The sequence below is a fragment of the Typopeltis vanoorti genome, chromosome 15 (genome assembly GCF_054136105.1).
Source record: "Typopeltis vanoorti isolate ZY-2024b chromosome 15, IOZ_Tvanoo_1.0, whole genome shotgun sequence".
Lineage (NCBI taxonomy): Eukaryota > Metazoa > Arthropoda > Arachnida > Uropygi > Thelyphonidae > Typopeltis > Typopeltis vanoorti.
The window spans coordinates 78,547,151-78,570,988 of NC_143563.1; the positions used below are offsets into that span (position 1 = coordinate 78,547,151).

At 36.6% G+C, this 23,838-nt stretch overlaps 1 protein-coding gene across 3 annotated transcripts in view; it reads left to right on the plus strand.

Annotated features, from left to right (window-relative positions):
• LOC150098917 (polyamine-transporting ATPase 13A3-like) overlaps positions 1-23,838 on the plus strand; it is a 434,948-nt gene that overhangs the window by 199,821 nt on the left and 211,289 nt on the right. For all 3 annotated transcript variants that reach the window (XM_090404645.1, XM_090404644.1, XM_090404646.1), the window contains 3 exons: positions 2,343-2,453; positions 2,572-2,618; positions 23,513-23,701. In XM_090404645.1, the coding sequence (XP_090260771.1) occupies positions 2,343-2,453; positions 2,572-2,618; positions 23,513-23,701 (347 nt within the window). The remainder of the gene's footprint in view (positions 1-2,342; positions 2,454-2,571; positions 2,619-23,512; positions 23,702-23,838) is intronic.

Genomic DNA, 23,838 nt, shown 5'->3' on the forward strand with positions numbered 1-23,838 from the left:
ATTAAAGGTGTGTGGACTGCAGAGTTTAGTTAACAGGCAGGTGGGGAAGGGACATAATATAAATTTATAAATTACTACAGGGATTCTATAAGATTAACACAAAATTAATTTTTCAACATGTGATGAGTAAGAAGAGAACAAGGAGTCACCTCTGTAAGTTGTGTAAGAGTGTCATTAGTAAGGATGTGTGGACTAGATTTTTTGCTTGGACAGTTATGAATTAGTGGACTGGATTGCAAGATGTAGTTGTGAGTGTCCTGACAGTGAATGAGTTTAAGGAGAGATGTGACAGGTGTTGTGTTAATAAGGTTAGCCTGGGTCTCCTGTGCTGAGTTCTTTGACTCTATGGAGATATCCCTATAATAATAATAATAATAATAATAATAATAAAAGTGATGTAGAGAGCCTACATAATGTGTTAAATCACTTGAGAGTGTGGTAAGAGGAGCATGGTTGAAAATTTAAGGTGTCAAAGTGTGAGATTCTTCACTTTTGGGTCAAAAGATTATAAACTGTGCATTATATTGACTGCAGGAAATTTATGTGATGTTAGGAATTTTGAGCTGTTGGTGGACAATGAATTGAAGTTGAATAGATATATTGCAAAAATGGACAAAATAGTTTAATGGATCATGTGGAAGCCGAAGTATACACTGACAAGCAGAGATAAGGGGGTTATTATTCATCTTTTATATTTGATGTCAAATCTGTACTATGCACAGATTTGGTTGTTTGCATTTCTTGGGGATTTAAATATTGGAGAGAATCCATAGGTGAGTCACCCAAATAGTGACCAGTCTGTGATATGCTTCTGTGAAGATAGATGATTAATAGAGACTGAAGGTTTGTGGACTGCAGAGTTTAGTTGATAGGCAGAAAAGAGAAGATATGGTATAAATATATAAGTTGCTACAGGACTTTTATAGAGTGGGATGCTGGAGCACTGTTTCCATATATATGCTTGAATAGGAGAGAACAAGTAGTCAGCCCTGGAAGTTGTGTAGTTTGGTTAGCAAAGGGAGTGTGAAGACTAGATTTATTACTTGAATAGTTGTGAACAAGTGAAATGAGTTGGCCTGAAGGACTCATGAGGGCTTTGTGAGTGAATGAGTTTACAAAGAGGTATGATAGGTATTGTGTGAATTTTTACAAAAGACGGATTTGAATTCTTCCAAGGATACAAAGAACCTTTATAAGGATGACTTTTCAAGTGAAGGTGAATTAATTAGTCTCATATAGGGTTAGCCAGATTTTAACAGGATCAAATTGGCCAGAAAAATATACACAATTGACAGACATAATACGCTGATCTCTAAGTCTAATGACTAAGTTGCTTCAGCAGCTGTAATTCCAAATACTGTAACAACAATACTGCATGATAATGGTCAATGATTGCTTCCCAGAATGAGTGTTCAGATTCCCTGGAGATATATCCATGTTATAATAATAATAACAATAATAATTATGATCTTAATAATTTAAATCTTGTTTCTAAATATGATGCAGTTGGCAAAATAACTACTAATACAATAAATCAAACTGTTTATACCTAATTAACAACATACATCAACATGAGAAAACAAACCAAAATCTACCAGGTTTGAATTGCCTATTTTTGCAACATATAGTAATTTTCTTGTTATCTATATTCACTAAGAAAAATATAATATTAAAATAAATCAGAAATTATTTGTTATTGGCATCTTTATTGTCTTGTCTTGTTTGTTGTGGTTAGATGCCAAAATAATTCTTTGCCGAAGGAAAGAGTAATATAGCCATATTCTCAGTGAAATGACTTCAAAGTTTTAGTCAGTGTTATAAATGAATTAGACTTTCAGGTTAAGAATCAGAGAAATTGATGATGAATGACAGGGAACTTGTATATCAGAGGACTCGGTTAAATATCTCTCTGTTTCTCAGGTACTATATCATTTCACTGCTGTCTGATCTAATAAGCAAAGTGGTATTGTGAAATTGTGAAATCCTTAAAAATGTTTTCTGTAAATGAGTGACACTGAAATAAGTTGGAACCAAGCCTTAGTATTGGAAGTGAAGGCAAGTAGACTAGATTTTTGGTTGGAATTTAGACCATAATTTTTATTTCAAGAATATATTTTCCTACTTGCGACACATTTACTATCTTTTCTTACTTGTAATATTTGGTATTTTACATGCGAATGTGGAACACTGGTTGAAATTCATTATAATTTTTCTTTTTAATTTACATATGTATTAGTTGAAATTCTGCATTAACTTTCAAAGAAATATAGTATCTAGAAAATAAGTATATTGGAAGATGTATACAGCAATAATTAAATTTACAATAATACGTATATTGTCAGGTTTCATAACATCCAAAGGGGAGCTTGTTCGTTCAATACTTTTCCCTAAACCTGTCAACTTTAGACTGTATAAGGAATTATTCAAGAGCATGATTTTATTCTTTATATTAGGTAAGGCAGATGACAACATTTGTTATTCTCTGTTTTTCTTCTATTGTATCAATATATTATCAGAGAATTGGTAATAATTACCAATTATAATGCTTATCATTTGCCTCATTTTCCATAGGTGTTCCTGCAATGGTCTATACTGGAGTTATATGGTACAATCTTGGAGTAAGTTTAATATAATTTATTTTCACAATTTTAAAATGAACTTAATTTTCCAACTGTTTTATACTAGAAAGAAAGTGCAGAAGAGTTGACTCTGCTTGTAAGTTGAGGTAGTATAGAATTTGTGAGTGTTACTAGAGACATTGAAGCAGAAGAGTATGAGAGGGGAGAACTGTGTTTTGCCAAAGCATGATAGTAGGGAGCTGAGGAGAAGTAGAATGATTACAAATGATATGGCAACTAGAATGTGTAAGAAGAGAGAACTTGACTTGAATATGTTGATGTATAGGATAAACGTGAAGGTAGGAGAGAGAGCTATTTGCTGCAGATGTCTGCATTTGAGTGAGAGTGGCAATGGTAAGCTATGCAAATTGTTAATGAAAGAACGAGAGAGAGAGAATGTGTGTAGCCATTCAGGAAAATGAAACCTAGATGGTGAAACTGTGAATATATGACACCAGGATTGGTTAAATATTTAAGGGTGCAGGAATAGTCTCATTGTGATCAACAGAGTCAAAAGACTAGATGATGATGGGGTGAAGAATTGTGGGAAGGGGGGATCAGGGAACTACTGTGCTTATACACAAATGCAAAGAGGATTAGGAATAAGGGTACAGAGTCTGTGGCCTGGATACAGTAATCAGTCCACAAATTATTGGTGTCAGTGAAACATGATTAACAGAGGATGATGTATTCATGGAATAGAATATGCTGGTTGTAGCATTTTTCAAAAAGACAGAAAAGATAAAATAGGAGATTGAGTATTATGGATGATTTCAGAAGAGTTGTGTCCCCTCCATGTGGAGTTTGGAGAAAGCAGTAGTGCTGGCATGGTTGGCCGAGTGATTAGTGTATCTGCTCTCCAGCCAAAAGGCTGTGGATTCGAATCCTGCCGTCGGCATGGATGTTTGTGATTGTCTGTGAAAACACTAGCATGGTGGTTGGGGTGTTAGATGGTATTGGTATAGTTGCAGGTCATTGTAGTTGGTGGATTGAGTGACAGAGAGTTGTAGAGTAGGTGCCCTCCCTCGATGAGTTTTTAGATTCCCCTACAGGTGTCATGTAATAACGATGATGATGATAATAAAAATAATAATAATAATAATAATGGCTTTGAGGCCGTTTGGTGTAGCATGAATTTTAGATATTTAGTGGAAGTTTTGCTATAGGTCAGAAAATGTGGAGGAATATGATTCTGAAATGTTTATACATGTGAGACTAGTGAGTGAACAGGTGGATGAGAATAATGGGTGATTTTAACTATGGAAGCATTGATTTGAAGCATGAAGTAATGTGTGAGTAAGCAGATTAAATTCTTTAAGCTACTTAGGGACAACTACTTTAGGAAACATGTAGTTGAAGCAACACAAGGGATATGAGTGGAATTTAATAATATCATCTCATACAGCGATAATAGAGGATGTCTCTATGATGCCACCAATTGGGTAGAATGATCATGTAATTTGACATGGAAAATGGCTGGGCTAGGATACCATTTGGGGAGAGTGATCATGTAGTTTTGATGTGGCGAGTGGCTAGAGATCTGTAGAATTGCAGAGCAGGGAACTATGATAACTTAAGGAAACAGATTGGTGCTAGTCAGTGACTTAATCAATTGAAAGGGAGAGAAATCAGCTATGTCTAGGATTTGGTTCAAAATCAATTATTTATAGCACTGTCAGATTGTATTCTTAAGGTTAGAAGCATAAATAAAGTAGGAATGAAATGGATGAATCGTGGAATTATGCAGAAGCTTCTGAGAAAGAGAATATTATAGATGAGATATAAAGAACAGGGCACCCCTCAATAGCATGAGAACTATAAGGCACAGGCTATGAAAGTGATGGGTGTGGAAGAGTGAGGAAGGCAAAATTGCCATATGAAAGGAGATTGACTGAAACTGTAAAGCAAATATCTAGAGATTTCTGCAGTTATTTTGCTAATAGAAGAAAGGTTGAATATGGAAGACTAATTTAGTTGCTGAAGATGGAAAACAGGTAATGTGAATATTAAATAACCTTGATGTTAATAAGTCTGTGAAGTTTGTTGAGGTATCATCATGTATATTATGGGAATGTGCCAGCAATGCCCTTGGCTTATTCAACAGGAATAGTCTCAGAAGAGTAGAAAGAAGGAAAAATTGTGCAAGTGACTGCATAAGGGAGAATCCAGGTTAGTAATGTCCAGCTATAGGCCAGTATGTATATTGGCTTAGGGATGAAGGTGTTACAGAGTGTGGTTATAGATAGAATACAAAACTAAATTGATGAAAATGGAAATCTTTTTTACAGAGCAGCATGGATTTGTTAAGAGGAGGTCTTGCTTTAATAACTTGGTTACATTTTATAATAGGGCAAGTAGTGTATTGGACAAAATACACGATTATATGGTAATTTATCTGGATTTTGCTAAAGCATTTCATTTGATAGAGTACCCAAAGTCAATCGCTATTGAAATTGATGGAGATGAATAGTTAGTCAGTTGATAACTTGGTTACAATCATGGCTGACTGATTGGAGTCTGCACATTGTGTATGGAGATTCAGTATCCCAAAATGGGAAGGTGATTAGTGGAGTACCACAGGATTCTGTTTGGGACAACTGTTATTTAATTTATATATGTCAGTGATATAGTGAAGAGTTTGAGAGGAGATATTCAGTTGTTTATTGATGATGCTAAATTAGGAAGAGCAATGTCAGGAGGTCTGAATGTGATGTTGTTAAAAAAAAAATGAATTGGCTGGTGATTTGGGCTGAAGACTGGGGATGTCACTGTGTTGCTAAGTGTAAAGTTAGCACTTTAGCCAGAAAGATGGAATAAGGTTTATCATATTGGAGGAACTGCTTAATGGGGTGGAGGAGATGAGGAATCTGGTGATCTTGGTGGATGGGGAACTGAAGTTTAGGAGCTACATCATGAAAGTTTTAAGGGTTACCCAGAAAATTGCTACTATGATGCAAGGAACGCCTGATAGGTTTGGATAACGAGGTGATAATTCCACTGTATAAGGCACTAATCTTGCCTCATTTGGATTTCTGTGCATAGATCTGGTCACTTGGTTGGCTATATTAGTGATAAGAAAACATTAGAAAGACACAGACAGACAGAGAGAGAGGGAGAGAGAGAGAGAGAGATTGTGTGTGTGTGTGTGTGTGTGTGTGTGTGTGTGTGTGTGTGTGTGTGTGTGTGTGTGTGTGTGTGTTCAGAAGCAAATAACTGAGACACACTCAGGATCCTGGAATGCTGAGTTTAAAGGTTAAAGGAATTTGGTCTGCAGAGATTGGTGGATAGGAGAGGTGATGTGATTGAGATGCATAAGTTGGGTTGGCAAGAAAAGCCTGTGAGATTGCATAGGATAAGTTGATTGAGGATGAGAAGTCATCCTTGGAAACATGCAAATGTCATGTGAGTAAGGAAGTGAAAAGATTTTTTGCATGGTGGGTGGTGAATGAGTGGAATGTATTGCCATAAAGGATGGTGAATGTTCCAATCACTGAATGTCTTCAAGGCAAAGTATGATAGTTATTGTGGTCTGTGAGCCTTCGGACTCCACAGAGAGAGACATGAAGGTAATACTAGCCATTGATTCCTGATATATGTCTTCATGAAGTGTGCAGGATACCATGTTAGCTACTTTATTATTAGATTCCTTTCAACAGTTTTAGATTGTTTAGTTGCATCTCACCAATGTTCTTGCATTTTAGTCTACTAAGACACCGGACCGGGTCTCCTGGCATAAAACACCTGTTTTTGTTAATATTTCCTCTCCTGCTCTGTTACATGATCATATTTCCTCATATTAACTCTCTTAATGCATTCTTAAATGCTGACATTGTTGATTTAGTTTTTAATGTATTCTTGTTAATCTCATTCTGCCAATTGATGCCATCTGTTTATGCTTCTAGTTTTTCTCAGAACTCTTCTATCAGTGGTCTCTAGTTTTTTTAATCAACTGTTTGATTCTGACCAACTCTCAGAATCACAAGTATATAAAGAGTGTGCTGGTAAAAATTACTGTAATATTACTGTGTTTTTTCATTTCTTTCCTTTATAGCCATGTTTTAGTTTTACATCATTTTTAAGGCAATTTAATTTTAAAACAAAAGGAAATAAATAAAACCGTTAACTGGATTCTAATATCAAAACTTATTTTTATTTTACTTATAAGAATATATTATATATATACTCACTATAAATAAACAAATCTTTCATGTTTGCTAACACATATAATCTAATCACATAAAAATTGGAGTGAACCTTGTAAGCTAGATATATTCATTGTTCACTGCTTATATATTCATTCTTTATCTTAAAGACATGTTCCTTATAGGATTATCAAAATTCTTTGGGGAAGGTGTGATTAGTATATATATATATATTTTTTGTTGATAAAATGTTTGAATTGAAATAAAACATTCCTTTGTTCTGCAGTTAACTTTCTGCATATTATTATTATCATCAACAGACCTCCATGGAGAGACGCATCATGGGAGGTCCCACTCTTGCATACACAGCTCATCGTACCTCGACTAAAATGTATTCACTATTTCTGCACTCACCACACTCTCAGGCAATGCATTCCAATCACCTACCACTCTCCATGCCAAAAATCTACTCCTCATCCACTTGCTCACATCCACCTTATATAGCTTCCAGGGATAGCCTTTTGTTCACCCACCCCCATCTCTAGATGTTCTATGAAAAATATCATTCATGCTAATCTGATTATCCCCTTACCAAACTTACATGTCTTTATCATGTTTCCCCTCTTCCTTCTATCCATTAGGCTTTGTAATTTACATTCTTTCCATCTGTCCTCACATTCTAGAGACCAGAAACCAACTTAGTCAGTTGTCTCTAGATCCTCTCCAACATTTCGTCATGCTTTTGAAAACCTGGCTACCAAATCTGTGACAGTAATCCATGTGACCTGATCAATCTTGTACAGTGGAATCAAAACATCCTTACTTCTACATGTTAATGTTATCCGCATCATTCCCATAATCTGCTGTGTCATCCTCACAATGTCCACAAAATTTCAAGTTTCTCTCTGCCACAACCCACAAATCTTTTCATCTTCTCCACCTGCTCCAGAATATCCCCACCAATCCTATACTCTGCAGCCCATCTTTGCTTCCCAAATTTTAAACCTTACACTTTACAACATTAAACTAATATCTCCCACACACACTCACCCAGCCTATTTATGTCCTCTTGCAAAGCTAAATTGCTCTACTTCTCATAACTCTCCCCAACTTTGCATCATCTGCAAACAACTTATATCACCATTTAAACCCCTTTCCAGTGGCATTTACATATAAATTAAACATCATTGGTCCCAAAACAGATCCCCTGGAGCAGTGACTTAACTCTTCTGTCATATCACTCCCACATACACAACCTGTTAATACCTTTCAGACAGCCAATCTTCAATTCAGTGCACTAGTCTGTTATCCAACCCCATCTCTTCAAATTTAACTACTAGTTTGTCATGTGGTATTCTATTGAAAGCCTTTGCAAAATCTAAATATACTATCGTATATGCATTCGCCTTATCCAACGCGAATGCATATACGGTAGTATATTTAGATTTTGCAAAGATTTGTCACATTGTTATGATAAGTAAGCAGATTGCTAAAACACGATCTTGCTTTAGCACACCCATGCTCTCAATCAAAGAGAATTCTACTGTTGTCAATGCAGTTCTGAATCTTTGTGCTCACTAGCTTCTCCAACACCTTGACCTCAACTCCAGACAAGCAGACTGGCCTGTAATTTGAAGCCTTAGTTTTATTACTCCCCCCCCCTTTATGAAGTGGAATGATTTTGCCATCTTTCCAGTCCGTTGGTACCTGGGCTAATCTAAGACTTATGCTAAAAATGTACTTTAAAGCTGTTGTTAACTTCTTGGAACATTCCCTGAAGAAAGACAGGCAGTGATATACCATCAAGTCCCATGCTCTTGTTGACATCAGGTTTACTCAGTTCATCATATACCTCCTGCTCACTCCCCATCAGTGGTTCCTTCCCCATTCCCACTGCTCTTCTACTATATTCTGCTTATTCCTTAAAAACTCAAGTTCTGCATTATGTTATAATCACAAGGATGGAATACTTTAATAAACTACTCGTTAAAAACTTCTACTATATCCTGCTTGGTGTTTATCATTCTCCCATTATCACTGACCAACATCATCCTCCAATAATCATTCTTCCTTCTACTGGCCACATGTTGGGAAAAACTCCCTAATGATTCTTTTAGCATCATTTGAAACTGCAACCGATAATCAGTTACATGTGATTATCTCCACTCATCTTGTCCTACCTTTCACAATGCCTTTTTCTTCCAGATTGCATGCTTCACCTTTCAGTCATCCATTTTACACCTACCTAATATAATCTCCTGAGCCTTGGAATACACCCAGTCATTGTCTCTGCCAGATAATTCCTAAGTAGAGACCAAACAGCACTGATTTTCTTTCCAAGCAATTCCTCATTCCATGATATTACTGCAAGCTGACCCTCCCCCCTCCCTTGAGTTTGCCATAATCACCTGATTATAGTTCCACATTAAGTTAAGGGGATAATAAATCCCTCATTATTTTAAAGCTGGATAAGAAACTCGGAGATCGAAATCTAAGAGTTTCATGCCGAAGAACTTTCAGCGAGTCCAAGTGTGGACAATTCAGAGCAAAGGTGGAGCAAGCTCCATTACTATCCTTAATATTTTCTCATAATGTAAAATGCAGCTACTAGGAGATGTATCACTGTTTTACATTATGAGGAAGGTCACTACCCAGACCGGTTAAATCCGGCTTTAAAATAACGAGGGATTTATTATACCCCTTAACTTAATTTACATCGCCGGAAAAAACAGCCTCTTGGCTCTGTCTTGTAGTAATAATATATGGGTACACCTTGCTGGCAATTCGTATACTAAAAGTATGCAAGTTTCGGTTCACTTAAACATTGGTATTATCCAGGTCTACCTACTCACTGATGAAACCTCAATAAAGGTCGAAACCGGTCTGGGTAGTGACCTTCCTCATAATGTAAAACAGTAATACATCTCCTAGGAGCTGCATTTTACATTATGAGAAAATATTAAGGATAGTGATGGATCTTGCTCCACCTTTGCTCCGAGTTGCCCTAGTGCTGTACTACCAGGTGTTAACTGATGCTTGGACTCTCTGAAAGTTCTTCGGCATGAAACTCTTAGATTTCGATCTCCGAGTTTCTTATCCGGCTTTAAAATAATGAAGGATTTATTATCCCCTTAACTTAATTTACGTCTCTGGAAAAAATAGCCTCTTGGCTCTGTATTATAGTCATCATCATCATCAAATTCCTGCCATGTACCCTCAAGGGGTGTACAGGATATAACAGTACTACATGAAAAAATTACATCATTACTAACTTCCTATCTGCAATTTTTCCCCAAATCAGTCTGTTACTTGTCAAGATTCCAACATTATCAGATCTTATATTTCTATCGTCTAAGGCACTTTGTACCGTATCAATCCACCTATATCTTGGTCTTCCTCTGGGTCGTTTTCCTGCCAACCTGGCAGAGAACACTTGTTTTGCTAATCTTTCATCTCCCATTCTATTTAAGTGACCATACCACCTGAGATTAGCTCTGCTCATGCATTCCTGGATGCTGACAATGTCAAGTTCTTTCCTAATATCCTCATTTTTAATATGATATTGCCATTGATGTCATCTGTTCACGCCTCTAATCTTTCTCAGGACTCTCATATCTGCGGTCTCTAGTCTTTGGTCAAGTGTTTTACTTCTGACCCAGCTCTCAGATCCATAAGTTAAAATTGTTTTGAACACTGTCTTGTAAACAGCTAATTTAGTGTTCCGACTAATTTCTCTCTTATTCCATATGAATTTATTCAATTGACTTCCCACCATACCAGCTTTGCTGATTCTGTTGTCTATTTCTATATTTAATTTGCCATCTTCAGTAAAAATTGTGCCTAAGTAGCTGAAATGTTTTACTTGTTCCACAGGTTCTCCATTCACAATACAGTTGACATTTTCAATGATTCTGCCTATTTTCATTGTCTTTGTCTTTTTATTGCTGACCTTCATACCATATCTATTACAACAGCTATTCAATTTAGTCAGAGAATCTTGCAGACTTGTAGCGGATTTATTTAGAAGTATAACATCATCCGCATAAAGCAAAGAGCTGACATTAACATCTCCAATTTTGATATCAGGTTTAATACCACTTTCCTTCATAATGTGATCCATATAGATAATGAATAACAGAGGGGATAATGTACATCCTTGTCTCACACCAGATTTAACATTAAACCATCTTCTTGTACTTCCTTCAATTCTACCTGCTGACTTACAACTCAAATAAAGACTAAGTATTTCTTGATATAATGCCCCATTGACACCATATAACTGCAGCGTATTGAATAGCTTCTCTCTTGGCACCTTGTCATATGCCTTTTCCAAATCGACAAAACTTAAATACAGATCTTTGTTATATTCCCTTGCTTTCTCGACTATTTGTTGTAAAGTGAAGATCTGATTCTGACAGCCTCTATTTGGCCTGAATCCAGCTTGTTCTTCACCAAACTTTTCTTCCACAATTCTTCTCAACCGTTTCTCAAGTATACTTGCATAGATCTTGCCAGGAACACTCAGTAGGGAAATACCTCTGTAATTCTCACATGCAGTTTTATTTCCCTTTTTATATATGGGTACTATGAGAGCTCTACTCCAATCATCAGGAATTTGTCCCTCTGTCCAGGCTTTCTGAACTATGCAGTGCAGCCACTGTAAGACTCCTATACCACCATACTTCAGCATTTCTGGTCAAATATCATCTACTCCAGCTGCCTTTCCACATTTCAAGCCTTTGATGGCTTTTTCTACTTCAAGTATGGATATGTATTCCTGCCTGCAAGCCTGATCAGTGTTTTTTAACATTGTGCTGTCATCACTGCTTGTTTCATTTAGCAGTTTTTCAAAGTAATTACTCCATACTTCAAGGATATCTTTTTCTCCTGTTTTCATTTCACCTTTATCATCTCTAATTCCTTTTACAGCACTCTTTCCTCCATTCCTAAGCTTCTTCAACAACCTCCAGAATATTTTGCCACCTTCTTGATATTTATTTTCTATATTCTTGCCAAAGTCCTCCCATGACTTTTGTTTAGCAAGTTTTACACACTGTTTAGCTTTCTTACATTTGTCTCTGTATTCTATAAGAGTAAAAGCTGACTTATTTGCCAGGAACTTTTGGTATGCTTTCTTCTTTTCCTTCACTGCCTCTTTAACTCCCTGTGTCCATCAGGGAGTTCTGATTTTTTTATCCTTGCACACAACCTCACCACATACCTCTCTGGCAGAATCAATCAATGTTTTCTTCAGAGTTTGCCACTGAATGTCCATGGCTTGATTCCTGTTCTCAAACTCTTTCATTTTCTTTTCAATAATCTTTGTGTATTTTACTCTACAGTTCACATCTGAGAGCTGCTCAACTTTTATTCGCTTTAAAACTTTCTTACATGTTATTCTTTTCAATATGAAATTCAATTTTATCCTGCTCAAGACTAAATAGTGATCACTTCCAATTTCAAATCCTCTGTACACTCTGGTGTCCTGCACCAGGGAGAAAACATCACTATCAACAATAACATAGTCAATGAGACTTTTCTTATTCCTAGCCTCTTCTCTCCATGTGAATTTGTGCACATTTTTATGTTGGAACATGGTGTTAGTAATAACCAGTCCATGCCCTGAGCAGAAATCCAACATATATTTGCCGTTATTATTAGCTTTGCTCTTTTCTCCAAATTTTCCCAAAATATTTTTGTATGTCTCACAATCATTTCCTACTCTGCTATTTAGATCCCCAACAAGGACCAACTTTTCCTTTTTCATTGTGTCAGTTGCTTTTTCTAAAGCGTTAAAAAATTCCTCCACTTCTACCTTAGTAGAACCTTCTGTGGGATCATAGGCACAAATAAGTCTCATTGTCCAGTTCCCCATTCTCATATTTGCCCACATTACTCTACTTGAGACTGACTGCCATTCAAGAAGATTAGCTTTGTATTTTGTGTTGTATACTATGGCTACTCCTTTTCCTTGACTGTCATTGCCTGAATATAACATTTTGTATTTATTGCTCAGAAAGATCTCACCAGTTTTGGTCTTTTTTGTTTCAGTCACCCTTATTATGTCGATCTATTACTTATCTAATTCCTCAGCTAACTCCATTTCTTTGCCATTCAGGCTTCTTATGTTGATAGTACCGATCTTTAACTCTGGTGATGTTGAGTTGGGGTTTGTTTTCAGATTTGTTCCAGTAACTGACTTTTCGCTGTTCGCCCTGGTTCCCTGGCGAAAACAACGTGGGCCTTGTTTAACCGGGCGACGCCCCAGCTGGCATGAAATTTTGTCATGTTGTACCATCATTTTTTTATTTTGGTTTAACCAATAAGAATACAATTTGGTTGGCTAAATCCCAAATTGCCAGCCCATTCTCGTTCGTTCAGTATCAAAGTAGATACCCAACAGGGTGCACCACGAGAAGGTGAGGATTGGACATTAGGTCAGAGGCCCTGGTTGGTTCTCTGCATTCCTTTAAAGGCTATGTGGAGGTCTCCTCTCAGTTATACAGCTTTGACCCTTAAGCACCCCTATATAGTTCCACATATAATTATTTTTCACAAAAGTTCTAAAATGGCTGGCCCCCCACCCAAGGGATCACTTCATGGTCACTTTCACCATCTGGAGGAAGAGATGCACTTCATGTACAACAGTATCTTCCGATGAGATAATCAAATCCAAGACACTCGATCCATGTGTCTGTTATGTACTGCTTAAGGAAATTTGTCTGTTATGTACTGCTTAATTTAAAAACTCAAGAAATTTATTCTTTTTGGTTCCTGATGCCATCTCTTTATTCAGGTCTCATAATGATATTTTCCTATTAGCCAGACCAATTTGTGTAAACATTTCCTTCTCACTGCCTTTACACATTACTAGGTCTATAACAACATCCTACTAAACATTTCATGCTGTCCACCTCCACTTCACACCATACTGCTTCAAAACTGCTGTCGATACCTTGCATCTCCATCCTAGATGGCACAACTCCTCTGCCATCATCAATAATACTCCTCCTCCCGTGTTGCTTTGTCTGTCTTTGCAAAAGGCTACATACCCTCCATCTCTATTCCTGTCAGAATGTCATCTTTGTTCAACCATGTCTCCCTTATATCAACAATTTTTGGGCTAATGAACTCTGTCAATGCTAGTTCCATCCCCTTTGGTTTGAATATTTCTAGCATTTGTAAGCATACACACTAGCTCATTTCTGTTTCTATAATGAGTCCCACTAACTCCGCTTCCCGAACACAACTCCTCTACATCCCCACTGTCCATTCCTGTCTATCATCACTGATTTCACCCCCCTCCCCAGATCTAAATGTCATCCCCACATTCTTGACTGTCTTAATCCTTTTCTTAATCCTATCTTATCTATCTATCTTAATCCTGTCTTAATTCAGTTCAGTTACCATTGTAAAATAATGACAAATAATGTGAACAGTATATATATATATATATTGCCTTCAATATATATATATATATATATATATATATATATTGCCTTCAATATATATATATATATATATATATATATATATATTGCCTTCAATATATATATGAATTGCCTTATATTTAATATTAAATTATATATAAATATATAAATTGCTTCAATACTCACCCATAATGCCCTAAAATATATATATACATTTTTTTGAGTAAAAATAGCCAATGTATTTAAAATAAGGGACACTCCTAAACAAAAACAGGCTATAATAGCTGTAATAATAATAATAATAATAATAATAATAGTGTTTAAGAGGAGTAGCATGGAAATTTTCCCAGAAACAATACTTAATATATACATATATTTTTATTTACTAAAGAAATGATGATAGTATGATTTTCTACATAGAAAGTGAAAACCTAAATTACTTTGAACTTGATAAAATGTTCTCTCTCTACTCTGATGGAGAACATTTTATTGTAGATTTTGGAACATATATCTCTGGTGTGTTGATGTTATATATACAGGGTGTTCGGGATAAATTTGACATATTTATAATTAATTATATTTTTCCGTAAGTTACATGTATTAACACACACTTCTCTTCATTTAAAAGTTTGGACCCTTCTTCATTCATATACAAGATGTCAGAAAGGATGGATAGCTGGAACCCACCTGAATCATGGAAGAGAATAACTTGTATCATGATGATTTGTGCCCGCCATCAAAATAAGGATATTACGACTGCTGCCCAATGCTCCCTGAATACAGTAAAAACAATCAGGCATGAACTAGAGACTTGCAATGGTGACTACGAGGATGTAGCAAGAAGAAAGATCCCTAGCAGACGATCTGATTGCGTTCGTACAGCAGAATTCCTCGCAAATCTGCAGGAACAGGTGTTGAAGAACCCTGGCATTGGAATTCGGGCTTTGTTCGTGGAGTTGCTAACTGTAGTCAAGCCCTGGATAACAAGGGTAGCCAATGGTAGGCCATATGTATGGCAGCAGGATTCGGCCCCTTGCCACACCTCTGGGAAAAGTCAAAAATGGTTGTCTGAAAATTTCTACGACTTCACCAGTCCAAATGTTTGGCCTCCAAACTCCCCAGACCTTAACCCCATGGATTATTTTGTATGGGGCGCAGTTGAAAAAGACACCAATCGCACTTCCAGTAATACAAAAGCCCAGTTAATGGATAAAATTAAAACAGTTTTTGCGGCCCTTCCCAGGGAGACTGTAGCATCAGCTTGTTCGAGGTTCCGAAGCAGAATTGAAGCTGTGATCGATGCTAATCGTGGTTATTTTGAGTAAATCTTGTTGATAGTATTGTAATTAACTCTGCCTGTAATGTTTTTTTGTCAATTCATTAAATTTAATAGATACAAAGAAGATTTTCGTTTTCCTTACGGAACTGTCAAATTTATCCCGAACACCCTGTATATATATATATAAGTCTATGGTCTACCCTCAAAACTCATACAAGCAATCTCAGTGCCTTATAAAGATTACAATGCTACAGTAATCTTTAAAACAGAAACATCTGAATCATTTCCAGTGACAACAGGAGTCCTGCAAGGTGATGTACTAGCACCTTATTTGTTTTTAATATGCTTGGACTACATCTTCCAGACCATCAACACAGAAGATCTTGGTTTTAACATTAAAACACCATGCAAATAATTGATCTTAGCTTTGCTGACGATGTTGTACTTATTGATACAGAACCAACAAATGCACAAAAACATCTCAGTCTACTAGAAGCACAGGCTACACTTAATGGTCTGCAGATCAACATCCAAAAGTCCAAAGTATTTTCTATAGGTTGTGAAAACTTCATATCAACAATAAACCCTTAGAAAGAGTAAAGGACTTTCAATACCTTGGATCGTACATCATCAATACAGAAAATGATATCAGAAAATGTAAACAGTTGGCTCTAGTCTTCCATAACAAACTCCACCCCATCTGGAAATCATCATTAGTACCATTAAAGACAAAATTAAGAATATACCATGCAACCAGTAAATCCATCTTCTTGTATGGTTCTCAAACCTGGACAATAAGCACAAAAAAACTACAGATCTAATTAACTCCTTTGGGACTACATGTCTCAGACTGAGCCTTGGATACACCTGGATGGACTGCGTCACTAACTCTGCTGTGCTAAATCTGGCTAAGCAAAAACCACTTGTCAGTATACAAGATGGCGGATCAAAAACAAGGAAGTACGATCCAACAATATCACATTGATGGCAGTGTACTCCAGGAAATAGATGAAGCTATAGATTTAGGAATGGTGGTAGACAGAGAATTAAAGTTTAGAGGATATACTATACATACTATATATAATTACTAGGTAAAGTACTTATATTATATATAAGTACTTTACCTAGCATAGAATTTGACTATACTGAAGATGACCACTTTACCACCAATTGGTGAGAGTGTCCATAAGATTTTGACCTGGGAGGTGGCCAAAAGTGTGGAATTTTCACTTAAGAAAGGATACATGTAGAAGTACCAGGCTGGTGAGTATGACAAGCTCAGGAGATTGCTTGGTTCAGTGCATGGCATGTAAAACTGCAAGGGCTGGAAGTTGGTAGTGTATGGGAAGTGGTAAAGGAGTGCTTGAAAGAGATAAATGGCTGACTGTATACCTAGAGTTCGGATAGTAAATCAAGTAAGGGTTAAATGGATGAATAACAGCATTAAGCTTGAGCTGCAAAAAAAGAAACAACTGTGGAGGGAATTTGAGGAGAAAGGTGACCTGCAGGCACACGAACAGTATAAAGCACAAGCCAGAAAAGTAACGAGTGTGGTAAGGAAAGCAAAAGCTGATTATGAAAGGAAATTAGCCACGCAAGCTAAAGAGAATTCCAAACAGTTTTTTCGATATGCTGCAAGTAAAAGAAAAAATGTATACGACAGAATGATTTTAAGGAATGCCGATGGTAGGGAGGTAACTGAATTAGTTGATATAGTGGAATTACTGAGCGAGTACTTTGCTAGAGTATATCATTCAGGTGGTGATATTGCAGGAATGAAAGATCCAACAGGTTATACGGGAATGGAGGTGAATAGTATATTACAAAACCTTAATATGAATACAGCTGTGGGTTTTGGATGGTATACCAGCTTGGGTCTTACATGAAGTGGCAAAAGAATTGTCAGTGCCCTTGACCATTTTGTTTAATTTAAGTCTCAAGTCTGGGTTAGTTCCAAGTTGGTGGAAAGAGGGGAAAATAGTACCACTGCATAAGAGAGGTTCCAAGACTGCCGTTGCAAATTATCGACCGATCAGCATATCAGGAGTTGTTGTCAAGGTTTTGGAGAAAGTAGTCAAGAGAAGAATATAGGAATGGATAAATGATAACAGCATGGCTTTGTGAAGGGTAGATCATGCCTCGCGAACTTGCTCACATTTTATAATACAGTGACGGCTGAGCTGGATAAAGGTAATGGGTTTACAGTCATACTGCTGGACCTTGCCAAGGCCTTTAACAGGATACCACATGGAATTCTAATCAGCAAACTGCAGCATATGGGGATGGATATAGTGGTGGTGAGATGGATAGGAGGCTGGTTGATGGAGAGATATCAGAGAGTAGTTTATTCATTAGTAGAGTCCAAAAGACGGCCTGTGACTAGTGGTGTACCACAGGGTTCTGTTCTTGGACCACTACTATTTAATTTGTTCATTAATGATATCGGAAAGGATCTGAGAAGAGCTATTCATTTGTTTGCTGAAGATGCAAAGTTGGGTAGAGCAATAGTGAATGCACATGATGTCAAAATTTTGCAAGATGATTTGGATAGATTGGGGGACTGGGCTAAGGAGAATGTCAATTTAATGTGGCAAAGTGTAAGGTTATGCATTTTGGGGTGAAAAGATTAACAGCAGTATACCACGTTGGTGGAACTGTACTCCAGGAGATTGATGAAGCCAAGGATTTGGGGGTGTTGGTGGATAGGGAGTTGAAGTTTAAGGGGCACATTGCTAAACTGGCTAAATCAGCTCATCAAATCACTTGGTTACGGATACTGAAGAATACTTTGACAAGCAGAGACAAGCAAGTTATTGTTCCTCTATATCGAGCCTTGATAAGACCCCATCTTGACTACTGTGCCCAGATCTGGGCGGCAGGGTTTCTTCTTGATGGGGAGGAAGTAGAGAGGATCCAGAGGCGAGTGACCACGTTGATAGCAGGTCTATGAAATGAACCTTATGAGAACAGGTTGAAGATTTGTGGGTTGCAGACATTGGTTGATAGGTGGAAGAGGGGTGATATGATTGAGACATTCAAATTACTGAAGGGTATCTATAAGATTAATTCAGAGGATATTTTTCAAAACAAGTCTGGTGGTGGGAGGACTAGGGGCCATCCATGGAAACTGGGCAAGAGTGTGGTTAGCAAAGGTGTTAGAACTAGGTTTTTTGCATGGAGAGTGGTGAATGAGTGGAATAAGTTGCCAGAGTCTGTTGTGGGTGCCATGACTGTGAGTGGGTTCAAGGCAAGGTATGATAGATACTGTGTGGAAGCTGAATAGTTGTAGACATGATGTTTAGGGTCTCCCTTGATGAGTCTAAGAACTCCTTGGAGTTGCCCGTAATAATAAAAACAGAATAGTTGGAAGCAGTAACTTCCTAGCTAATGTTCTATGTGTGGCTAGGAAGCTGTAACTTCTGAACAGTTCTTCATCTGCTATCTAAATGCCAATACTGGTATCTTGGGTGATCCCATTTGCTAACAACAACAACAAAAGAAAAACATCTTTTCAGCTGATTATTAGACTTAAAAAAGAAGCTTAGTATATAAATTAAATAACATAGAGTTCTGAATTAGTTTGAAGCGCTGTTCTATAAGAGAGTAGTTTTCAAACTTTGGTATGTGCCCCACTAGGAGTTGTGAGATCCTTTCTGGGTGGACGCCACATTCTCATGCAATGCATTCCAATCACTCACAATGCTCCATACAAAAAACCTTCTTCTCACTCCCTTTCTCACACCCTCCTTATACAGCTTCCAGCAATGACCTCTTGTTCTCTCCAAATCTCCCACCATTTTATGAAGAACATTTTTGTTGTTAATTCTATAACAAACCCTTACTAACTTAAACCTTAAAAATATTAAACCTTACAACCTTATTTTGTAACATTGCATTGGCATCCCCACTCCCATATCCATTCACACAGTCTATTTATGTCTTCTTGTAAGACCATAACATCTACACTAGTTGTCATAGTTCATCCCAACTTTGTGTCACTTGAAAATAACTCAATATTCTTATTTATATCTACCCCAATATTATTAACATATAGCTTAAACAGCAATGGCCCTAAAACAGACCCATGAGCACGCCCCTAGTGACTGTCCTCTTCTGAGATATTGCTCTCTCCCATACACAATTTGTTGATACCTCCAATCCAATGCACTAATCTAATATCTACCCCCATCTGCTGTAGTTTGACAATCAACCTATCATATGGTAGGTTGATTGTCAAATGTCAAAAATATTGTTCTACCAAAAGCCTTTGCAAAGTCCAAGTATACTATTATGTATCAATTTCCCACATCCAGTGCTGCTGTCACCTTATTGTAATAAGTAAGTAGATTATTAAAACATGATCTCAGTTTAGCAAATCTATGCTGTCCGTCAAAGATATCCGAAGCCTGATTCTCACCAGTCTTTCCAATACTAACCACAACATCTGACACAGAGATTGGCCTATAATTTGATGCTTGTATTCTGCCACCCTCTTTATGAAGTGGTACAATGTTGCCTTCCTTCCACATCTTGGGAACTTTATCTAATGTAAGACTCATATTAAACAGACATGTCCAGTCAGATGTCAACTCCCTGGCACATTCCTTCAAAATATGTGGGATATGTCATCAAGTCTTACAGCCTTATTAATATCAAGTTTACTTAATTCTCCATATACTTCTTCCTCACTCATACTCAGTCTCTCCTCCTCCTGATCCACTGCTCTTAAACTTTCCAAGATATCACATTCACAAGGATGAAATACTTTATGAACTGCTCATTAAATATCTCAACTATATCCTATACAGCAGTTGTTCTTATGCCATTTTCACCAATCATTGTCATCTTTCCATCATTATTCTCTTTTTTGCTGGCTACATGTTGAAAGAACTCCCTCCCTGAGATTTTTTTTTTTTTTTTTTGATTCATTAGCTAACTGCTGATCATACTGAACTTTTTCTGTCCTTACCAACTGAGTCATCCTCCTTGCCTGTTCTTTGTATTCCTCATGCAATTGATTATTACCACTCCTCTTATGTCGCCTCCATAATGCCTTTTTTCTCTGTATTGCATGCTTAATCTCTTCATTCATCCATTTCATGCCTATCTTATTTAATCTTCTGATCTTTGGAATACATTTAGACATTGCTTCTACTAGATAGTTCTTGAATATCACTCAAGTGGCATTGATCTCCTTTCTACCCAACTCCTCATTACACGCTATGGCTTTGAGCTGTCTCCTGTGCTTCTGATAATCACTATCCTTGTAGTTCCACATATATGAAGGTGGTTTTTTTTTTTTTTTTATTTTATTTTATTTTTTTTTTTTACTGTGTTACTCTCTAGCTGGCAAAATGTATTCATCATGGGTGAGCTCATTTGTCAAGCCTTGCATGCATGTATCTGTGCACATACACAATGAACAAGATATTCTGATGCTACTGCATGATTATTTACATTATTATTTTCTTCCAAATTAATCTCTAAGTTGGTAAGATTCCACTATTGTCAGATCTTACACTTTGGTCTTCTAGTACACCTTGGACTGCATCATTCCACCTAGAGCTTTGTCTTCCTCTGAGTCTTTTTGCTACATTCTTGGCATGGAACTCTTATTTTTACTAACCTATCCTCACCCATTCTGTTTAAGTGACCATACTAACTTAGATTAGCTCTTAGATTAATAAGATGCTGTCATTGATGCATGCTGTTCATTTCTCTAATTTTTCTCATACTCTCATATCTGCTGTTTCTAGTCTTTGATCACCCATCTTATTTATAACCTAATTAGTTAAAACTGGTTTAACTGGCTTATGATTTGTATTTTGGCTAATTTCTCTCTATATGAATTCATTCAACTGGCTTCCTCAGTATAGAGCTTTGTTTATCTGTTATCCATTTCCATATTTAATTTGTCATCTTCACCAAAATTGCTGTAATATCATCAGGATGTAGATGATGTTTTCTGTGTTCTTGCCTGTTTCATGGTTTTTGTATCTGTACTGCTGATTTTCATCCCAAAATTCTTAAACAGTTATTTAGTCTAGTCAAAGAATCTTGAACTGCAGCAAGTTTTTTCACTTGGCTATAAATTAAATTAAACTGGCCAAGAAATTACATTCTTGTTTAATCCGAGGTGTAAGCAAACAAAGTTTGCATGTGAAGTATCTTCACAACTAGGCTACTCATATATAGAGGCTAATGACTTCATATATATATTTTAAATATCTGATTTACACACATGAAAGGCCACAAGACCTATAGCACACAGTTTGCCATGCATGAACAAGAGGAATAGAAGAAAGGGGGAGTCTTTTCATATTTTGTTTGAAAAGCTGTGGGTTGTAGTCTTTGGGGAAGGCAGGTGGGGGAGACTGTTCTAAAGGACAGAAGTAGATAATAAAAGAGAAGGCAGTGAAGTTGGTTCGGTGGGTTTTAAAGTGGACTGTAAAAGGGTGTTGGTTAGCAGTGGCTCTTGTTTTAATAATTTTGGAAGAGAGTGGAGGAATAATAGTGTAGAAGTAGTGTCTTGTGCGAAAAAGTACACCAAGTTTTTTGGCAGCTGCAGAAGATATAGTTGAAATATGGTTGTGTCAGGAAAGATTGGAAGTGCAAGTCAGTCCAAGTAGGGAAATCTGATCACATTTGGATATCTCAGTATTCCTGAAGGTAAGGAGGGAGGGATGCGAGCTCTTTCTTGACAGATCAGACAAAACTGGGTTTTGGTGGCATTGAAGTTTACAAGGTTATCCTTGCCCCACTGGGATATAGCTAGGAGATCTGAGTTCAGGTCCCTGGTTATGGTGGATCTTACCTTAATTGCAGTAGTAATGCAAATAATGCAAAGCACACATCCTTTTAGTCTCATATAACAGCTATGCATTATAGGGAGGGCAGAACCCTGGACAGTTTCAACCTTTATTGAAGTCTCATCAGTGGGTGTCAGATTCAAAAGAGATATGAAAACATTTAATTAATACAGAAGCCATATGTTTCCCATATACATGTAGTGAAAAGATGTATCACCATATTATTAAAATACTCTGGTTCAGTTATAGAAAGTTTTTTTCACTTGGTTATAATGTCAATTTAACTTTAGATGTTAGTTTTATTTAGGAGTATAACATCATCTACATAAAAAGCTCAGTTGAATAGCTCCAATTTTGATATCCAATTCTAGCGTCACTTTCTTTCATAATGTTATCCATATAGATAACAAATAAAAGTAGAGATAGTATGCATTACACCTGATTTTACATCAAATTATTTTCCTCTTTCGATTCTAATTACTTGAAACTTAAGTATAGACTGTGTATCACTCATGTAATGTGCTATATAGGACTAGTGAGAGAAAGTTATTGATATATAGAAGGAACAGCAGAGGTAAGAAATTATGCATTAGTATGTAATGACAATAAATAATAAAATAAAACAGCTATTCACTGTGGCTTATTATGAGTGGCAGAAAGGTAGCTAGCCACTAGGCTACAAAAGACACAAGACAGACTGAGTCAGATGCTCTAGAAATGTGAGAACTATTGCTTGAGTTTTTTCCTTCCTTGGCTTATGTACAGAGGTGATATAAATAGCAGGAATATCTTATATAGATTGAGAGTGACAGAATCCATATTAACAATCATTGATTAGCTGTGACCTTCCTACTAGTGAAGAAGATGGCTGTGGAAAACCATCTTCTTTCATTAACATCGACATCCACATTCTGACTGACCTACTACTCTGCAACTGAATAAACAGAATTACCTATAATACAGGAAATTCTTTATCATCATCATCATGCATTTTGAAGACCAGAATAAGGTATAATTAAAAAAGAAGATAGCTATGTGAAAGAAGATAGTTCCTCTTCGTTTTTCCTCCTTTTTAAAGAATGAGATTGCAATATTAGATATTTTATGTAATTTTAAGAACATATAAAATTAGTTAACAATTATATAGAAATTAACTTTGTTATTAATTTTTATATTATAAATATATAAACTCAAAATTGTTTTAATGAAGTCAATTATTTGTGTTCTATTCCAGGCTTATGCTAGGGACATTATAATAATTGTTGTGGATGTAGCAACCTTTTTGGTTCCACCTGTTTTGCCTGCTGTTATGACCAGCATAAATGCTCATGCTCAACGTAGACTTAGAAAACATGGGATATACTGCCTCAATACTCGTCACATCAATTTTTGTGGTGGATTAGATGTAATATGCTTTGATAAGGTATTATAAAAACATGTTTTTTCTTTTTTTATGCTTGTCCTATTCTTTTTTATGCTAAGATCCCCCTAAAATAAAGTATATTTTCTATGCTGAGGCCCAAATTAATACCTCATTTTGGGGTGGGAGATCTTAGACAA